Here is a 17585-nt window from a genome sequence, read left to right as displayed (position 1 = left end):
CCCTAACCCTAACCCTAACCCTTATCGCGAGCACCAGTAGCGGGGTGAAATATGCCGGGAATTTTTTTCGTGGCGACAGGCATCTATTCGAATGTGCCACAAGGCGTGGCCTGTAAGTCCTAGTCCTCACCCCGCTGATCGCTACTATGCTGTTGGGTGCTGATACAGTCCAGGGAATGGCAATAACATAGGTGGCTCGACCAAACGCGGTGCTGGAATTGCAATGCACGTCGGTTTTGGAAGTCTGGGCGGTATCATCGCTTCTTACATCTATCGCACGCAAGATGCTCCCAGATACTTCTCTGGTCATGGAAGTCTGATTGGCCTGGTCACCATGAGTACGTGCTTGAGCGTATTCATGACGCTTTATATGCGGAAAGAGAATGAGAGGAGGGATGCTGCGCACAAGGCACCAGAGCAGTATACGGAGCATGAGAGGACGGCGGAGAGAGAGAGAGGTGATTGCGCGAGTTTCTTCCGGTATACTGTCTGAAGCTGCTGCTATTTGGCGAGTCCAGGTGGTAGCCGGTTCCTCCACTGTGGACCACCTTACGCCCAGTCACCCTGGAGGGCTGCCTCCTGAAAAGGTTGCTACAGGCGTCGAGAACATGATAGCTGTTACAACGAGAGGATGTAGATTCTCTTGGCCTCGTATGAACTCCAGAACTGCCTCACGCTGCGAGAAATGACAGATGTGGTCACTCCGCACGGTGCTGCCTTGCTTCGCTGTCGTCTGAGCGAAAGGTTCCCAAGCCGCCAGCCTCTTGCGTCAAGCCCAGCCCGCCTATTCTGACAGATAGTTGACCACGTCGACGACGCCAGTCGTTGCTACGATACTTGCCAGGCCGATTACAGGCAACGCTAAGCGGATCCAGTCATGCTTGAACGATTGAGACGGACCGTCACCACCGTACCACAGTAGTGATAGTACATGATACTCTTGCTTGCCCCAAGTTCCCATGCTGAACGCCTCACACAGGCTCGGGGACCACCTGAAGCGGTCCAGCCGTGATTACTTGCTGGTTCCTGCCGTCCTTAGAAAACAATTGCTTCCTGTGATGATCACGGACGATAGCCCTGGATCTCAAGTATCAAACTGCCATTTTTTGAAGCCAGTATCGCGGCCATTACTCTTCGGTGGCGCCTTGGCTGCCATCTTGATGTCCGCAGTCTTCATGTACTCCTGCGCCGCCTTGGCACAAACAGATTTGTGTGCTTTGGCGTCAGCTTTTTTGCAATCGCGGCTGCAGTATGAGACGCTTTTGCATGTGATGCAGGCTTTTAGGGCATCAGAGGATGTTCCACATTTGGCGCAAGTCGGTGGCGCTGCTTCGTCGGCCATTATGGGTATGAGAACAGGTGGCTGATTATTTAGAGAGAATTTGTGAACGACGTGGGATTTGTGCATGACCGGCTCAAAGTTCCTCCACGCCGCGTGATGAAACAGCCGAGGCAGAAGCACGACTCACGACACCTCCTCCAACAATCTGACACTTCCGGGGCAATCTTAATAATGGACATCAACACGTCTCATCATGGCCTTACCAAGAACATACAAGTCCGTACATTTGGCACGAAGGCCTACTGACCACATCACACCCGACATCTTCACTGTCAAGCAGGACCAGACCTCCACCATAACCGCGCTCAAAGATGGCGAGGTACTGTTCTCGCCCTCACATCTTTCTCTTGACCCAGCGATGAGAGGCTGGCTCAACGATAGTCGGAGCTACATTCCGCCTGTGAAAATCGGCGCCGTCATGCGCGGAGCCGGCGTGGGTAGCATAGTAGCCAGCAAAAGTTCCAAATTCCGCAAGGGCGAGAAAGTCTACGCATCCTGCGGCTGGACCGAGCTATCTGTGTTGAAAGACAACGAAGTCGAGAAGCTGGAATTGCCTCCCAATGGCAGGATCACAGATGCTCTCGGAGCTCTAGGAATGCCTGGCTTGACGGCGTATTTCGGCATCCTCGACGTCGGCAAAGTCAAGGCGGGTGACTTCGTAGTCGTCTCCGGAGCCGCAGGAGCCACAGGCTCAGTCGTGGGACAGATAGCCAAACTCAAAGGTGCCACCGTCTTGGGCCTCGCAGGGTCGGACTCAAAATGCACCTGGTTAGTCAACGAGCTAGGCTTCGACCAAGCACTGAATTACAAAGATCCATCGTTCAAACAGAACTTTCGTTCTGCAACGAAACAATTGATCGATGTGTATTTTGACAATGTCGGTGGTGAAATCCTGGACATGGCTCTATCCAGAGCGAAAGAACACGCACGCTTCGTGATGTGCGGCGGTATCAGCCAATACAATACGAAGGACGTCCAAGGACCAAAGAACTATCTCATGATAGTCTCTATGCGGATCAGGATGGAGGGCTTCATTGTATTCGATTACGCAAAGCAGTATCCGGAGGCTAAGCGCCAGCTGGCGCAATGGATGGCTGAGGGCAAGATAAAGAGGCAGGAGACAATTCTGAAAGGCGGCGTTGAGAGATTGCCGGAGGCTCTGCAGATGTTGTTCCAGGGCGGGAACACAGGGAAGCTTATGGTCGAGGTGGCTGCTGGGGAAGAGGAGCCACGAGCTATGCTTTAGTATATTCCTTACAGTATCGTAAACTTGCCGCCGGATTCAATCATCGCTCCTGACTCGCAGCCGTACGGCTTGCGCTCTGAAGATATTTCGATCACCTCTACGCGCAGACGAAACGACTTGACGACGTATGGTAAGCGGACCGGTCACTCTCCTAGCGCATCGGAATGGTAGCGACTGGTGTCGTTTGGGCCAGAGATCCAGATGGAAGAAGTGAATGCGACAACCGCGTTGACTAAGAAGGTCATCAGATATGAGGGAACACGAGACCGACATACTGTAGAAGAAAGTCATACCACAACCGACAGCGCGAACCTTCAGACTACCTGCGCCATGACCATATAGCCATCTGATCGGTCCGGCTGCTCACGAATGAGCATCTTGAAACCATTGTGACGATAGAACCGCACGAGACCTGCAAAATTTGTGCAACTTCGAAGATCCATATAGCTCATAGCTCTCTCGCTGTCATCGACTGTGCCTGACAGCGACTCGTCACTACACCACGCCTCGCTACCGTTGTCGGCCGACCCAAACTCATCTGTCTCTTGTTCCTCAGACGGAGAAGGATGGAGCAGGACGAGGCCGTGCCAGAGCTCGTGACGCTTGAATCTCGGCAGTAAATCCAGAAACGACTGCAGCGCGAGCAAACCTAGGCCTCAACCGGGGTATCTTCGTTCCAGGATGAAGTTCTCCACTAGACAGATGTGATCGTTCGATAGCATATCAGCGAATTTCTCGTATTGTGATCTCAGCTGGCCATGATGGTTGTACAACAAGCTGAACGCTCTGTCAACGTTATCCGCCCAGCGGGAACACCAAACATACCATCGCACCAAGAGGAGTCGCTGCTTGCCTCTCAGCGCGTATGTCGCTTTCTTGTCTACTATGGTAGCTGTAAGCCCTCCGACGAAGTGTGGGATTGTCTCATCTGGTAGGTGAAGATAGAAGTGTGCTTGGAATTCTCGAATTCCATGGCCGAGCCAATTTTTTCGGCCTGTGAGGACCATGGAGAATGAACCGGGTCCTGCGGCCGTATTGTGTGGAACTTCTCTGTGGCCAAGGAATGCCATAATTGGCTCCTCTTGAGATCGTCTGTGACCAGTGATTTGGAGTGATACGATCGTGAAACAGTCTTATGTGTGACTTATGCGAGAGATGCGAGTCACGCTCGGGGAATCAGGGGCAAGTCATTGTAGGTACACTGTCTCATATATACCCGTCCTGCCATGCATTGTGTGAAGACGATTCTTTGTTCATTATCAAAGGCCTTGTGGTAGTATGCACTTGACCAACGAAATAGGTCAGGCATTAGCAAGGGTGAAGTAGTCCCTTCGTCCAGGTTCCCGAAGGTGCAAGATTTCTGCCATGATGTGAGGGTGGAGGCCTGTATAACTGTGTGTCACCAGACCTAGCAGCTGGTGACTCCTATCAGCTAAGCTAGGTGAATAAATGATTGAACGAAGATAGCGAAGATACTGCCCATCTTCTTCTCCTCCTTTAGAATATCGCCAACGAGATGCTCACGATTCAAGGTGTTGCCCAGCGCAACAAGGGCCAAGCATATCGGTATGATCGATGGCGGCACTGGCATTACACCGATCCGAGTCTTCACCTCCAATGATCGATCCGACGTACATATCATGCTAATGTCCCCCCACCAGGTATCAGGTGATCCGCGCAATCTGCGAAGACTCGGGCGACCATACTAAGGTTAGCCTGGTCTATGCCAACTGATCCGAGAGCGATAGACTGTTGCGTCAGCAGCTTGACGGCTTCGCTCGTAGCTCGAGCGGCAGATTCAAGGTATACTACATGCTCGATCAGCCTTCACCGGAGTGGTAACAGGGCAAGGGCTACGTCAACGGTCAGATCATACAGGAGTATCTGCCAGCATTGTCAAGTGGTAAGTTAAATCTCTAACAGGTCCTTGCACATCTATTGCTTGCTGACTGAAGCATATAAGACATCAAGATCATGCTCTATGGACCGCCCGGCATGCTGAACGGCTCGAAATAGAAGTTGGTCATGATGGGGCTCGCTGCGCCCGGCGCTGTCTCTAAGATTGATGACCAGATTTTCTGCTTCTAGTGACTATCGAGCTTGATACTCCGTAATGGCATAGTGCGTGGTCGGGAGGCATCGTATGTCAAGACCAGTCTAGTAGTGTTCATTCCTTGGAGTTTCCACGCATGCTGTGGGTGGCGAGGTCATGGGCTCCAGAAGATGACCGACGTCTCGACTGTCCAACAACGATGGGGAAGTCGGTGCACCATCTCTACAGTACTCCACGCGCGGTTCATGTTCATGAAATGGCAAAGGCAAGAAAGTCCCCGCCATTCAAATGTGAAATAAGTGTGGCGCATGAATGTGGCGATATAAATGTGGCGTTGAACGATATCAAAAAATGAGTAACATGTGTAATTCTTGAGCAAATGACTCGAGCTCTACACAAAGCAGTCTCCCTTCGATCCTTAAGCCTGAGAGTCGCGTCCAGGAAGACAACGACTCTGCGTGATACCAGCTCCCGATCACACTACTGCCTCTCACATACAGTACTTGGACAACATCACCCACGTATACCCTATTGGAGCACAAACAGGATGGCATCGACAGGGCTAGAGAACGGTCTGAAGGACTTGAGCCTGATCAAGGACTCTTACCCACAGGCGATCGAGGCGGGTAGCGATCCATCAAAGCTTTCCACTGCCATCTTCCCGGCAGCAGAGGTAGGCACGCGAGCAATACACTACTCAATTGTCCCACTGACGATGTAATTGCAGTATTCCAGCACAGACAAGACGGAGATCGAACAATGGCTGATCACATCCAACCACATCGCCTCCTCGTCAGAAGACAGCGCCAAGACAGCAGAGCGACTTTCATCACTAAACACCCACCTCTCCACCCGCACAACCCTCCTCGGGAGCAAGCCTAGCGTGGCAGATGTCGCCATGTACGCCAAACTTGCGCCAGTCGTGAGAGGTTGGAGCGACGAGCAGCGGACAGGCGAGCAAGGCTACCATCACATCGTCCGCTTCCTCGACTTTGTGCAGAATGCTCCACTGTTCAGCTTAAAAGTGGCTGAAGGCGAGAAGCTCAATGTCGATCCCAGCAAAGTCGTCTCATATCCCAAGCCAGTCGACCAGAAAGCCGAGAAGGAGCGTAAGAAGAAGGAGAAGGCGGCGGCGGCAGGTGCAAACACGGCGGCCGCAGCAGGAGGTGCAGTCACAACCGCAGCAAGCAAGGATGTGCAGCAGGACGGCGAGAATGCCCAGTCAAGCAAGAAGGAGAAGAAGAGTGCAGGTGACAAAGTGGCAGAAGCCGTAGGCGCAGAAGCACCGACAGAAAAGAAACAAAAGAAGGACAAGCAGCCGAAACCACAGAAGAATGCTCCGGCAGCAGACAAGCCTCTATCACCCTCACTTATCGATCTCCGCGTCGGCCACATCCTCAAAGCCGTCAAGCATCCCGAAGCCGACTCCCTCTTCGTCAGCACGATCGCATGCGGCGACCCACCAGGCACGGACAATACTTCAGAATACGAAGGCAAGATCGTCCGAACAGTCTGCTCTGGCCTAAACGGCTTGATCCCACTGGAAGACATGCAAGACCGTAAGATTGTGGCTGTGTGCAACCTGAAACCCGTCAAGATGCGCGGGATTCACTCGGCAGCTATGGTTCTCGCTGCGTCACCACGATTGGCGCCTGGAGAGGAGGACAAGCATGCTGGACCCGTTGAACTTGTCGACCCACCAAAGGATGCTGAGGCGGGTGAGCGGGTGTACTTTGAGGGCTGGGAGGGTGAGCCAGATGGTCAGCTCAATCCCAAGAAGAAGGTTTGGGATTACTGTCAGGCTGGCTTCTGCACTACGGGTGGCAAGGAGGCGGCGTTCGATCCTACAGCTGTTGAGCAATTGAAGGATAGCGAGAAAGAGAAGAGTGTTGCGAAACTTAGGACGAAGCAGGGGCTGTGTACTGTACCCACGCTCACTGGAGCCACGATCCGGTAATCAGGGGCTGATCAGGAGGCGAAAACTCCAAAAAGGGTCTTCCGGAAGTTGAACTTGACGGGAACCCGCTGCGTGAGAGGTACTAGACAGTGGAATGTCTGGATTATCCACCAGAGACGTATCTGGCGAAAGGCTGGGAAAGCATCTCGACGGTCACCCGGTGCTGTAGAATATATGCCATACCATGTACAGCTCTAGCTATAAAGTCAGATCAGCAGAACGTACTGCTTAGATACCCACGCATGGTCGCTTCGGCCCTCTCACGTATCCTCCCGTCTCTATCTCACGGCATATATGTCCCTTCAGCGAACTGTCATTGGTGGTTGGAATGTAAGACTTGATCGTCTCCTTATCGACTGGCTCAGTGTCCCATGTTCCCTGCTTACGTTTCTCGTCAGTGCCTTCAAATCCCTCCGTAGCTCAGGCAGCCGTTGAGATGTGTAGAAGCTGTCCTTCGTGCTTCGTAATGCTGACAAAGCCGAGCCAACGTCCACATAGTTGAGTGGCTGCAAGGAGGTCCCGGGGTCCGCTGCTTCGCCCTCGTTCTCTCGTACCATATCATAACGACTTGCTCGACGAGGCACAATCCGATGTCTAGCAGGGTCGGGAGCGGCAAGGCCTTGCATAGCGCCGGCGAAGTAGTGACTATCCTCTAGCACTACAATACTGTTGCGGCGGGTGTTGGCCTCGGTATGCTCCCGTGAGTAGGTCGTCTTGGGAGCCACATGCACACTGTTCTTGAGGATCGACCGGCGCCGTAGTGGCTTTCTGATGGGATTTGGCCCGTCTTCTATGCTCTCGTTGACCTCGTTGAGCACAGACCTAGAAAGTCGGCCACATCTATTGTGTCGAGCTGACTGCCCGGAATTTAGATCCACGCCATAGTCCGTCATTTGATCGTCCTCCTCGATTTCTTCGACAAAGGTGCCCACGGTAGAGCGTGGGCGAAGCTGCTGGGAGGTTGCTTCTTGTGCTGATGGATGGTAAGGACGATCCTCGATAGCTTCATCACCTGAGCGTTCTTCGGCCTCGCCGTAATCCACGGCTTCAAAGCCTTCCACGACTGCATCTTCATCCTCTACCTCTGGCTCCTCGTCGTCGGAATCACCGTCAGTCTGCCGTCGCATAGCTCTGACAGAAGACAGCTGCGCTTTTATCAACTCCAGTTGATTACTGAAGCTGACTTTGCGTCGAGGAGCGTTCACGGACATGACGGGGACATCATCCTCATTCCTTGACCCCATAGGGTGAAGCGGTCCAGCAGTGAGCCCAAGCTGGAGCTCATCTGCAGCGGAGTCGAATATTACCTCCGGTAAAGGCCCATCGCTCAAGGCCAATGCCCTGAACATCATCGCTGTTCTTGATCTGCGCGGCAATCGAGTAGGCTTGAGCTGGTCCGTGATCTGCTTTTCCAACGCCTCGAAACCATCACCAACGTCAACAGCGGATGTATTGAAGCCGATCAATGTACCCTGACCGAGACTCTTTCGTCTGAGTTTCTTGGTCCTCAGCTTCGCAGTCAATAGTCTCTTTCTTATAGCAGTGGCTGACGTCGTTGGCCTGCTTTGATTGTGCTCTGGCGATACTAATCCCTCCAGAGGAACTGCACCATTCGTACCAATGCCGACGACATTTCTCAATGAGCCGAACTCATTCCCGTCCGGTAACGATGGTACAAATACCAGCTCGCGCACTGGCAATCGTCGTGGAAGTCCTTTGGCTGCACCAGCCACCTTTTCCAGGCCGTCAAATTCTAGAGCTCTGTTGTTTGGCTTGGTTGCCTTCGGTTTGGTCTTCTTTGACAGACCCTTGCTCCGGATCAGGCGAAAGTGGTCTGCGACATCACCAGCATCTCCGTCAGGTGGCGCCGCTGATATCGGTTTTCCGGGTTGAAGTGTAGACAGCGTGTCGGGCTTCGCGTGCCGGACGATCTGGAGCAAGACACCTTCATCTGCATTTGACAGGGCTGACATGCGTGAGCTTCCCGAGCCAACATGAGGCGGACTCGCCTCTTTCTGGCGGCTGACATCCTGATGATCATCATCAGATGGCAGATCGTAGGTGTCTTTCCTCACGAATTGGTCTGCAGTCAAGGAGAGAGGTCTATCCTTTCGTGAATACGTGATGAGTGGTTCTTTCGTCGATTGCTTGCTGCTGTGCCTGCTGAATCTCGGTATAGTAGTAGCACCAAGGACATTTTGTGCTGCCAGCAGCTCGCATCGCTGTCGGGCTGAAGTACCTGTCTGTAGCGCCATGTTGCATACGTTCGCCGTCTCATGCGGGCACGAGTGCAAGTTGGCGATAGGAGAAGAAATTCAGGATGCCAAGGGTACGGGGTTGTCACTGAGAGGTGGAGTGAGGTGAGACGAGGTGAGGTCGAGGCTGCAGCCAAAAAGGGAAGGCATGCACCTCTATTGTATACACGAAGTCAACACCAGCGCAAGACACTCGAGCGAGCATCGCTTCACAGTTGTCATCTTTTCTTGAGCCACATTGCCTCCTTCAGGAATCGCAGCTGCGCTGGTCGGACTAAGTCGCCATGATGCGCAACACCCCCCACAAGCTTGAACGTCACTTCGATAGCAGCTTGCTTCAGACTCTCATCCAGGCCTCGCAGACTTTGTACTCGTCCTTGAGAATGGACGGAAGAGATCTGCGGCTTTGCCTGAGCCTCATGCTGCTCGGGTGCGCGGACATCTCTGAGCCATTGCGTGAACTCGGTACCTCCGTGGAAATCGTTGTCTGCGATGCCTACAACGAGGTGAATAGCTACGAGTTTCACGGCCGCGAGGCTGAGGTGTCTTCCAAAGCAGATCTCTACATCCTTCACTCCATACGGCCAGTCTTTCTGCTGATCTAGCAGCGTCACTGACCCCGGGGCACCAATACTGACCGCCGAGAGTCGCTCAGGATGCAGATACAAGAATCTGTGGGCAAACTGCCCGCCCCCTGAGAAGGCCACGAGGAAAAATCGCTTCGTGTAAATACCTACCCAGACCTGCTCGGTCTCTTCTATCATTGCTAACAGTGCCTGATCAGATCGCAATGTCGACTCCCCTGTCAACTTGTACGAGTCAAGATCCTGTGGTCCTTCTACTCCAGCCGGGAACAGAGGTGCTAGGACGGCGCAGCCAACGTCATCGGCGAAAGCTTCTAGATCGGAGTGCATTGGTGAGAGGTCACGTCTTGTACCGTGGATATAAACCTGGAGCGGGATCGTGCTACCGCCTGTGCCATCATAATGACTCGGTGGCACATATAGCGAGTAGGAGAGGCGCATGTCACATCGAAGGACTCGATGAGGGATATGTCCCACCAGGAAAGCACCTTTGAGAAATCGAGTTGGCATGTCGGCAGTAGTGAATGCCATGGTTGTGGAGATCGAAAGAACGTAGGTTGTGTCTAGATGGGATTGTGGTTGCCGAGCTTCGTACGTTCGAGAGTAGATTAAGACCACCATGCATCAAAACATGATAATGTAGCCCAGCGTTAGATCATCAAGTCTTGATTGTATTGCTTCAATAAGGCGAGCGAGGCAATTGGAGGTTCAGCAGCTTCCGCCCCCGCTTCGGCCGAGTATGCTCGGAGCATTCGAGATGGCTCGCCAGATTCCGTCCACAGACGCATATCAAGCCCAGGGCACGCAGCTGCTGCTTAAGTCTTCCTTACAATCTTCAGACCATCGACGCCACCCTGTCCGCCACCCTTCATCCGCTCCTCCTGCCACTTTCTTTGCTCAGATTCTAGCTCGTCTTCATCTTCATCCTCCACATATTCAGCCCCTGCCTCCTCAGCATGCTTCCTAACTGCCTGTGCAGCACTGACTTCGGGTAAAGCTCCAGCCAACCTTGCCTCCTCCTCCCACTGCTTGCGCTCCTGCTCATCGAACTCATCTTTGCGATCGATCCATCTCTCCTGCACATCACGAACGTCAAGCCTACCAGCCCACGAATCGGACATGGCTTGTGCCCAAATCGAGGCTTCATCGTCCAGAGTACGACCATTCTCGTCTGCAGCTCGAGCGCCCATGAAGACGTAGCCTGATGCCCGGTCAATTGCTTGCACAAGACTTGCCATGCTCTGTCTGTCCTCGACGGCTAGGGTCTCGAATGCGACCAAGCCAAAGTCTTCGATCAGCGAGATGAGTGCCTCGTTCAGGCTCTCCCACTTTTCTGCCGCTTCGCTTGAGCCTGAGCCTTGTTCCATGGATAGTGCGGGTAGTAGGCGAGACAGATCTTGCATCTCTGTGTAGAAGTCCAGGTTGAAAGGTAGCTCGCCACCTCCTACTGACTTGAGGTTGTCGATCTTGGTCAAAACATTGACTAAGAACACCGTTAGCATTGAACAGCCTCAGCAAGGAGCTCATGACTTCTTCGTGGATTACCGATAGGATATGGCATATGCAGCATCCCGCGCACAAGCAATAGCAGACTACTGAGGTACAAACTTGGGCGAGTCAGGACAACCGAGTCAAGAAGCTGGACGATCACGATCTACTACAGTGGTCAGTCAGCGGCGTCATTGTGCCAGACAGATTCACCAGTCGTACTCGGTAGCTTAGCTTCTCGAGTCGTTCGAGAATGCGAGGAAGCGTTTCATGATGCTGCATCAGCTCAGGCTGACCTGGAGGGTCGAGAACAATGGTGTCCGAAGGGCAGGCTGTTATTTGATCGTTGAGCCTAGAGATTGACCCTTGTCAGATGTGTGTTGGAGCTTCATATCCAGTAACTCAAAGGTACCTTACCAGTCGAAGTTTGCCTCGATCTCCTCCATAGCCCACAGCACGCCACCATTTGGCCCCAATCCCTCTCGTTCCATGACTTCATCGACATCGACAAGATCTCGCACATCAAAGGCTGGCTCATATGGGATGTTGTCGTTCGCTGGGTCGAGGTTGACCACGCTGCATGGCCTGTCGATGGCGGTCATGAATTGTTGAAGTCCATTGGTAAGTGTGGATTTGCCAGAGCCAGGTGGGCCGATCGGTACCAGTATGGTGCGCATCCTGTCTCATCGGACTCGGACTTGTATCTTCACTCCAACCAGCCGTGGACGGGTTGATGTGGATTGTATCATGGACCCGGGGATCGAGGGTTTGTGTTTTCTTGATATCCTCGATTCTGCCTGCCGATGTAAGCGACTATCACGTGATCGTTTAGCCTGGGAACTTCTTGCGACCTCGACCTTCGAATTATTACATCTCAACTGTGAATGCTCGTCGAATGCTTGACACCATGTCAACTCAACACGAGGTTGACAACCCACCTACCGAGCTAATAACAGCACTGTCATTCTCCTCAGATGGAACAAGAATCGCGGTAGCATCTTGGAATCGAGACATCTCAATATACGACAACACCACGAACCATGATACCTTCACGTTTTCAGGCCGACGAATACGGTTCCGCGCGCCCGTCCTCGATATCTGTTGGGGGGAAGACAATGACACACTGTATGCCGTAGGCACAGACTTCGATGTGCGAAGGGTGAAGCTCAGTGAGGGCGCCGGCGAGGACCAAGCTATACAGCAAGTGCTGTCGACACACACCAAACCAAGCAACAAGATTGCGTATAGCTCGGAGCATGGTGTACTGATCAGTATCAGCTGGGATGGAACCATGCATGTGCATACCGTGTCTGACGGAGTCTCCATCCGCGTGAGACTCGCTGCCAAACCATTTGCCATTAGCTTGTCTGCTGATAAAGCCGTGGTGGCCATGGCTGAGCGAAAAGTATCTGTCTACGACCTACAGGCACTGAAGTCGCTGACTGAGCAAGCTGGAACCGTGGCCAACGGTAAGGTACCCAGCCTGCATGACAACGTGCTGGAAGTCGCGCCTTGGCAGCAAAGAGAAAGCAGTCTAAGGTACATGACTAGAGATGTCGCGTGTATGCCGAACGGGCTCGGCTTTGCGACGAGCAGTATCGAGGGGAGAGTGGCTGTCGAGTGGTTTGACCCCGAAGCGCAAAGTAAGACTTATGCTTTCAAGTGCCATCGTCAGACTACAACATTACCTGCGGACGAGAATGGCGAGGAGCAGCAAGTCGATATGGTCTACCCGGTCAATGCACTGGCATTTCATCCGGTCCACGGTACCTTTGCAACTGGTGGTGGCGATGGTGTGGTATACATCTGGGATGCGAGCACCAAAAGGAGAGTCAGGCATTATCCTAACATGGGCGCGAGTGTGGCTGCGGTAGACTTCAGCCCCGATGGCGAGTTCATGGCCGTGGGTATCTGTCCCGGAGTGGAGGATGGGAAGGATCTGAATGAGGTAGTGAACCATCCCGAAAGCATCAAGGTCATCATCAGGAAGCTGTCACCCACCGAAGCCAAAGGGAAGCCGGCGAAGTGATCCATCATTGCTGGTATTGGCAGGACGATACGTGAATGGACGAGATCATGGACTTAGCGAGGCGTCAGGTGAATAATGAACAATGGATCGAAATTCGAGCTTGGGCTCGACAATGCATTGTGTATTGCATCGATCACTTGTGTGCATGGAGACACACCCAAGTTACCACGCCCCTCGAATATAAGCTCAGATCATGCTCGTCAACTACTGCCCTTGCATCATCACCTGGTGTACTATCAGACCAGAATCAAGATGACCACAAACACATACGCCACGTGCGCAGTCTGTCTTGACGACATCCCCATCACGATATCGTTCCCAGCAGGTCCAGACGCGGTGTGCTCCGACTGTGCCAAGGAAGAGATCGTCCCTCTCTTCCTGAATGCGTTGAAGTATGAGATCCACTATCCTCCGACCTGGGCTGGGGACCAACATCTCCACTGGGAGCACTATCAGGAGCTCCTCCCCAATGACTATGGCATGCTCCTGGAGAAGAAGCAATTCGAGTACTACACTCCTCTGAACGAACGCCTATACTGCCAAAATGTACTGTATGCAGATGAGCCTTTGCCGCAGGACCACAACCCGCAGGATGAGCAATCTCAAACATTGGCGCTGACCAAGAAGCAGATCGCAGACGCTAATGACAACGGCATCGAGACGAGGACCTGCGGAGCGTTTCGGAAGAAGACGAACTCTACCGCGGCAAAGTGCGGACACTGTGCTGGTTACGCTTGCCGCCAGTGTGGAGCTCCTCGCGAAGACGCGAAGGTCGAGACGCCCTGCCCCAAGTGCAACACAGGGAGCGAGAAGACAGACGGTGCTGATCACTTCGAGGGTCTCAAGCGTGGGAGGGACTATCAACTCTGCCCCAATGCATCTTGTGAGATGCCAGTGTTCCTTGGTGATGGTTGCAACCATATGACCTGCCCTGCTACTTTCTGCAAGACCCAGTTCTGCTACATCTGTGGCGAGCGCACCACGGCGGATGGTGGCCACTGGAATGCCGAGACTTCACGATGCCCACGCTTCAACCAGCCAGATGCCGCGAACGCCACTTACGACCATCCTGGACCGACTGCCGAGGAGGTGGATCGTGCTGTTGCAGCTCATCGTTCAATATTTGCGCCATTCGATCTACATGATCTCCGTGACTTCGAAGCATCGCAGCCAACGGGGCTAGCCCGCTTCCGCCAATGGGACTTGAATGACGAGGAGTTCGACGCACGTCCACGATTTCTTCAAGATGTACTCGGGCTGCTACGCCAGGAACACCAGACTCCGTATGCACACAGCGAGAACGGCATCGATCGTCTTCATGCGAACGTCCATCAGCTCGCTATGGCGGTCTTCACTTATCTATTCAGGATGTCGAGTCCTCAACCAAGCGATTTCGACCTTGCAATAGACGCTGTGTCTTTTGCACGGCTTGACAATATCCGACTGGATGATCTGGACATACTCGCTTCCCGTTGGGGATTCTTGCAGCTATTCGACAATGGTCTGTCGGTTCAGCATCCGGCCCTGAGCAACGCTATTCGGATTGCTGGCAGAGTCTGGGCCGGATGGGGTGAGTTGGTTCGAGCACATGTCGAGCAAGTTACTGCAGCTAGGATCCAGGACCGTCGCCGACAGTGGGAATTTACGCCAGCGGAGATTGCTGTCGTGCCAACGGAGGCGCGAGAGCTGATGGGCACGCTTCGTGCTGAGCATCAAGAAGCATATGCCTTCAGCTCGGTCACTTCTCTCGATGACGCCCTCCAGTACGTCTCACATCGCATCGCATTCGAGATACACGAGGTGGTGCGATTGTTGCACACTCAGCCAGCGCTCGATGCGGCTCGGAACCAGACTCTTTTGAAAGGGTCAGAACTACTTGACCAGACAGAGCGTGAGCAGCAGCTTCAGAATCTCATTCACTCTGCGGAAATGTGGGAGGCTGACTGGGAGGCTGCTGTGGCTCGTGATCCAGGTTTGCAGACAACATATCCTATGCTGAATCTGGCTGTTCCAATCTTCAGCTCGGCAATGAGGGACTTGGCGGAATCTGTGGGTGATTGGGCACTGATCCCTTCAGTGTTCAATCAGTAGGTGCAAGACAGCTGTAGGGGTCGAGGAGACGCCAAAGGGGCCTTACGGTAGTGTATCATACTATCGGTGATTCCCGAAGATTGAAGAGCTATCATGCCCGCTGAGAGAAGGTATCGTGGATAAGTATGAACGCAGCTCGATCGAAGACGGCGCAGCGATGTACGACCAGTCACCATGTAGTTAAAACACTGTAGAATAACAAAAGAATGACCACAGAATACATCCATCGTTATTGTCCTTTAACTTTAATCTTCGTCAGATCTCACTTCCATTGAAGTGCGAGATCCTGCTGCGCATATTGAAAACCGCCGGACGTAATATACAGTATGCAACACAAGGCATTCCCACTCTCCGAACCATGACTCGCCATCAACATGAAACCTGTCGGCTGTTTGACGCTTTAGCCTGTACGATTTCCCAAAAACCGCGAACGTGACATGATGGCTTCAGGCAAGCTGTCTAGATGTGTGGAAGCCTATATGACAGGTGACCTCGACAGTCGTCCTCGCATCTTTACCACTGCGAAACCCAGGACATCTGCAGGACAATATGGCGACAGCCAATGGCAAGAAGAAGTCGGCTGAAGAGCCAACGAAGCCTACCACCACCGAAGAGACCAAGAAGCCATCGTTGAGAGATGCGAAAAAGGAAGATATCAATGGCGAATACGTCCCGTCATTGACGACGATGGTGAGCATACTGGTTGGGATAATCGGAACTGTGTTGTATTTCACCAAGAACACTTGGTATCCCGGGCTGGTCCTCACCATCGAGGCCACCATCGGACCGGAGCTGGCTCAGTATATACCAGAGAGTATACTGATCGATGCCCGCACCACCGAAGTCGCCCAACTAATGGGCGGCATCTACGCCTCACTGGTCGCAATGCGGTACATCGACAGCAAAGGTATAACCTACGGTCCACACAAGATGAACGAAACGAAACCGTCGAAGAATATGAGTCCGGCGATCATCCAGCTCTACCAGAAGTTGCCATATGTTGACGGACCAGAGGCCGGCAACTTCGACTTCTTACTTGGTAGCGAGTTTGCGGACTTTCGCAAACCAGAGGAAGCGAAAGAGGCACGTGATCCTTTCCAGCGCAACCCTTCGAGCAAAGCCAATTCCACAAATGGCAGATATGTATCGCCATGGCAGACACCACTGGTCAGGATCCATGGACAGGGTATCATTCTCATGTACGATGTCAAGACACACCGAATCTGGATGCTGGAGCCCAACAGCGGCGTGACGGCCGACCCAGAACTCGTTGGCACTGCAAACATTGGCGAACAGGGCATCAACAAGAACAGCTTCGAACACATTCCCAACCGCCCCGCTGATGAGGTTCTCCGCGATTACAGAAAATGGCTGGCCGAACTCAGGTACATCCCTGGCAATGGCGAGAACAGCAAGTTCGAGGGATTGTATGATTACTACGCGCTCAAGAACCTGTACATCGAGCACGGCTGGCCAATGTTCTTCAAGGGAGACAAGTTCGAGGTCGCTCGGGCGAGATGGTATGCTGGTGAACGTGCGAGACACAACGGCAACGAGCCGGTGCGGGAAAAGGACAAGTTCGCGTTGTGGAAGAAGGCCGCCGAGCGGGATCTCCAAGCTCGACAAAACGACGTGGCTGCCGCAGAGGAAATCAACGACGAATGGATTGCCAAATGGGAACTCTTCAAGCTCGGCGGCATCTATGGCAAAATCCTCTCCGACCTCGCCGAAGCAGAGGTAGAAGCGACACGCCTCTGTCCCGACCGCGAATGCTACAAGGAAGAAGACCTGCCCCTCTGGTAAACCGAACAACTCCGCGCCGAGATCGAAACCAAAACCGCGCAGATGAAAGCCTACGAGAACATGCTCGTGCAGATGCGGAATGAATCCCTCCCCGCTGAGAACCGGCCGACTCCAGGTCAGATAAACGACCACATAGCAATGATGCGACACGCCCGCCACGAAATCAGCATCACCGAGAAAGCCTACACCGAATCCCGCGCCGCAGCCGAAAAAGCAAAACCAGGCGTGACCTTCGAAGCAGCAACCGGCCTCCCAACCCTCCAACGCCGCACCATCGACCTGGAAATCGCCTCAGGCAAAAAGGCAGTAGACTGGGCTAATGAACAAATGGAAGCGCATTCGTCATGGGATACCAACGAAACGCCGCAGGACGAGGAGACGAAGGGGAAGCTGGGGAGGTTTCGACAGAAGGTGGATGATGATATGGGGGCGTTGATCAGGCAGCAGGCGGGACTGAAGGCGCATTGGGATCGGGCGAGGAAGTGGAAGGGGGATCATGTTGAGGGTGGGTCTGAATCTGAGTTGAAGGAGGAGGGAGGAATTGGGGAGGGAGAGGAGGGGGCGAAGGTTGATGTTGTTGACGCGCAGCCTTTGTGATCAAAAGGGAAAATGTTGTGTTGGTGTGTAACACGTTCGTATGCTATACCGTCTGTTCTTCTTAGCTTTGAGCGGTACCCTATTGAATTCCAAGCTTTAGTATTGAGCACTATATGCAATCATTGCCAATACAAACTCAT

General features: G+C 53.1%; 10 protein-coding genes across 10 annotated transcripts; 7 read left to right on the top strand and 3 right to left on the bottom strand.

The window, feature by feature from the left end:
• Positions 1-51: 51 nt before the first annotated feature.
• On the top strand, positions 52-493 carry LTS14_001824 (uncharacterized protein; the record flags this gene model as incomplete). Its single annotated transcript, XM_064834532.1, has 2 exons — positions 52-112; positions 174-493. 2 exons carry the CDS (start codon positions 52-54, stop codon positions 491-493), a joined length of 381 nt encoding a protein of 126 aa, XP_064698396.1.
• Positions 494-1535: 1042 nt separating this feature from the next.
• On the top strand, positions 1536-2588 carry LTS14_001823 (uncharacterized protein; the record flags this gene model as incomplete). The annotated part of the gene is made up of 1 exon (XM_064834531.1): positions 1536-2588. One exon carries the CDS (start codon positions 1536-1538, stop codon positions 2586-2588), a length of 1053 nt encoding a protein of 350 aa, XP_064698395.1.
• Positions 2589-5188: 2600 nt separating this feature from the next.
• On the top strand, positions 5189-6598 carry ARC1 (G4 quadruplex nucleic acid binding protein; the record flags this gene model as incomplete). Its single annotated transcript, XM_064834530.1, has 2 exons — positions 5189-5314; positions 5369-6598. The coding sequence occupies 2 exons, from the start codon at positions 5189-5191 to the stop codon at positions 6596-6598; spliced, it is 1356 nt and encodes a 451-aa protein (XP_064698394.1).
• Positions 6599-6900: 302 nt separating this feature from the next.
• On the bottom strand, positions 6901-8853 carry LTS14_001821 (uncharacterized protein; the record flags this gene model as incomplete). Its single annotated transcript, XM_064834529.1, has 1 exon — positions 6901-8853. One exon carries the CDS (start codon positions 8851-8853, stop codon positions 6901-6903), a length of 1953 nt encoding a protein of 650 aa, XP_064698393.1.
• A 218-nt stretch (positions 8854-9071) lies between these two features.
• Positions 9072-9968, bottom strand: LTS14_001820 (uncharacterized protein; the record flags this gene model as incomplete). The annotated part of the gene is made up of 1 exon (XM_064834528.1): positions 9072-9968. One exon carries the CDS (start codon positions 9966-9968, stop codon positions 9072-9074), a length of 897 nt encoding a protein of 298 aa, XP_064698392.1.
• A 284-nt stretch (positions 9969-10252) lies between these two features.
• Positions 10253-11602, bottom strand: LTS14_001819 (uncharacterized protein; the record flags this gene model as incomplete). The annotated part of the gene is made up of 4 exons (XM_064834527.1): positions 10253-10920; positions 11046-11091; positions 11148-11277; positions 11343-11602. The coding sequence occupies 4 exons, from the start codon at positions 11600-11602 to the stop codon at positions 10253-10255; spliced, it is 1104 nt and encodes a 367-aa protein (XP_064698391.1).
• Positions 11603-11832: 230 nt separating this feature from the next.
• Positions 11833-12954, top strand: BUB3 (mitotic spindle checkpoint protein Bub3; the record flags this gene model as incomplete). The annotated part of the gene is made up of 1 exon (XM_064834526.1): positions 11833-12954. One exon carries the CDS (start codon positions 11833-11835, stop codon positions 12952-12954), a length of 1122 nt encoding a protein of 373 aa, XP_064698390.1.
• Positions 12955-13206: 252 nt separating this feature from the next.
• LTS14_001817 (uncharacterized protein) lies at positions 13207-15045 on the top strand (the record flags this gene model as incomplete). The annotated part of the gene is made up of 1 exon (XM_064834525.1): positions 13207-15045. The coding sequence occupies one exon, from the start codon at positions 13207-13209 to the stop codon at positions 15043-15045; it is 1839 nt and encodes a 612-aa protein (XP_064698389.1).
• Positions 15046-15594: 549 nt separating this feature from the next.
• Positions 15595-16848, top strand: LTS14_001816 (uncharacterized protein; the record flags this gene model as incomplete). The annotated part of the gene is made up of 1 exon (XM_064834524.1): positions 15595-16848. One exon carries the CDS (start codon positions 15595-15597, stop codon positions 16846-16848), a length of 1254 nt encoding a protein of 417 aa, XP_064698388.1.
• A 42-nt stretch (positions 16849-16890) lies between these two features.
• Positions 16891-17445, top strand: LTS14_001815 (uncharacterized protein; the record flags this gene model as incomplete). Its single annotated transcript, XM_064834523.1, has 1 exon — positions 16891-17445. One exon carries the CDS (start codon positions 16891-16893, stop codon positions 17443-17445), a length of 555 nt encoding a protein of 184 aa, XP_064698387.1.
• Positions 17446-17585: the final 140 nt, after the last annotated feature.

Source organism: Recurvomyces mirabilis (genome assembly GCF_035927965.1).
Source record: "Recurvomyces mirabilis strain CCFEE 5264 chromosome Unknown scaffold_3, whole genome shotgun sequence".
Taxonomy (NCBI): Eukaryota; Fungi; Ascomycota; class Dothideomycetes; order Mycosphaerellales; family Teratosphaeriaceae; genus Recurvomyces; species Recurvomyces mirabilis.
The sequence above is the reverse complement of the archived record's forward strand: the minus strand, read 5'-3'. Positions and strand labels throughout refer to the sequence as shown.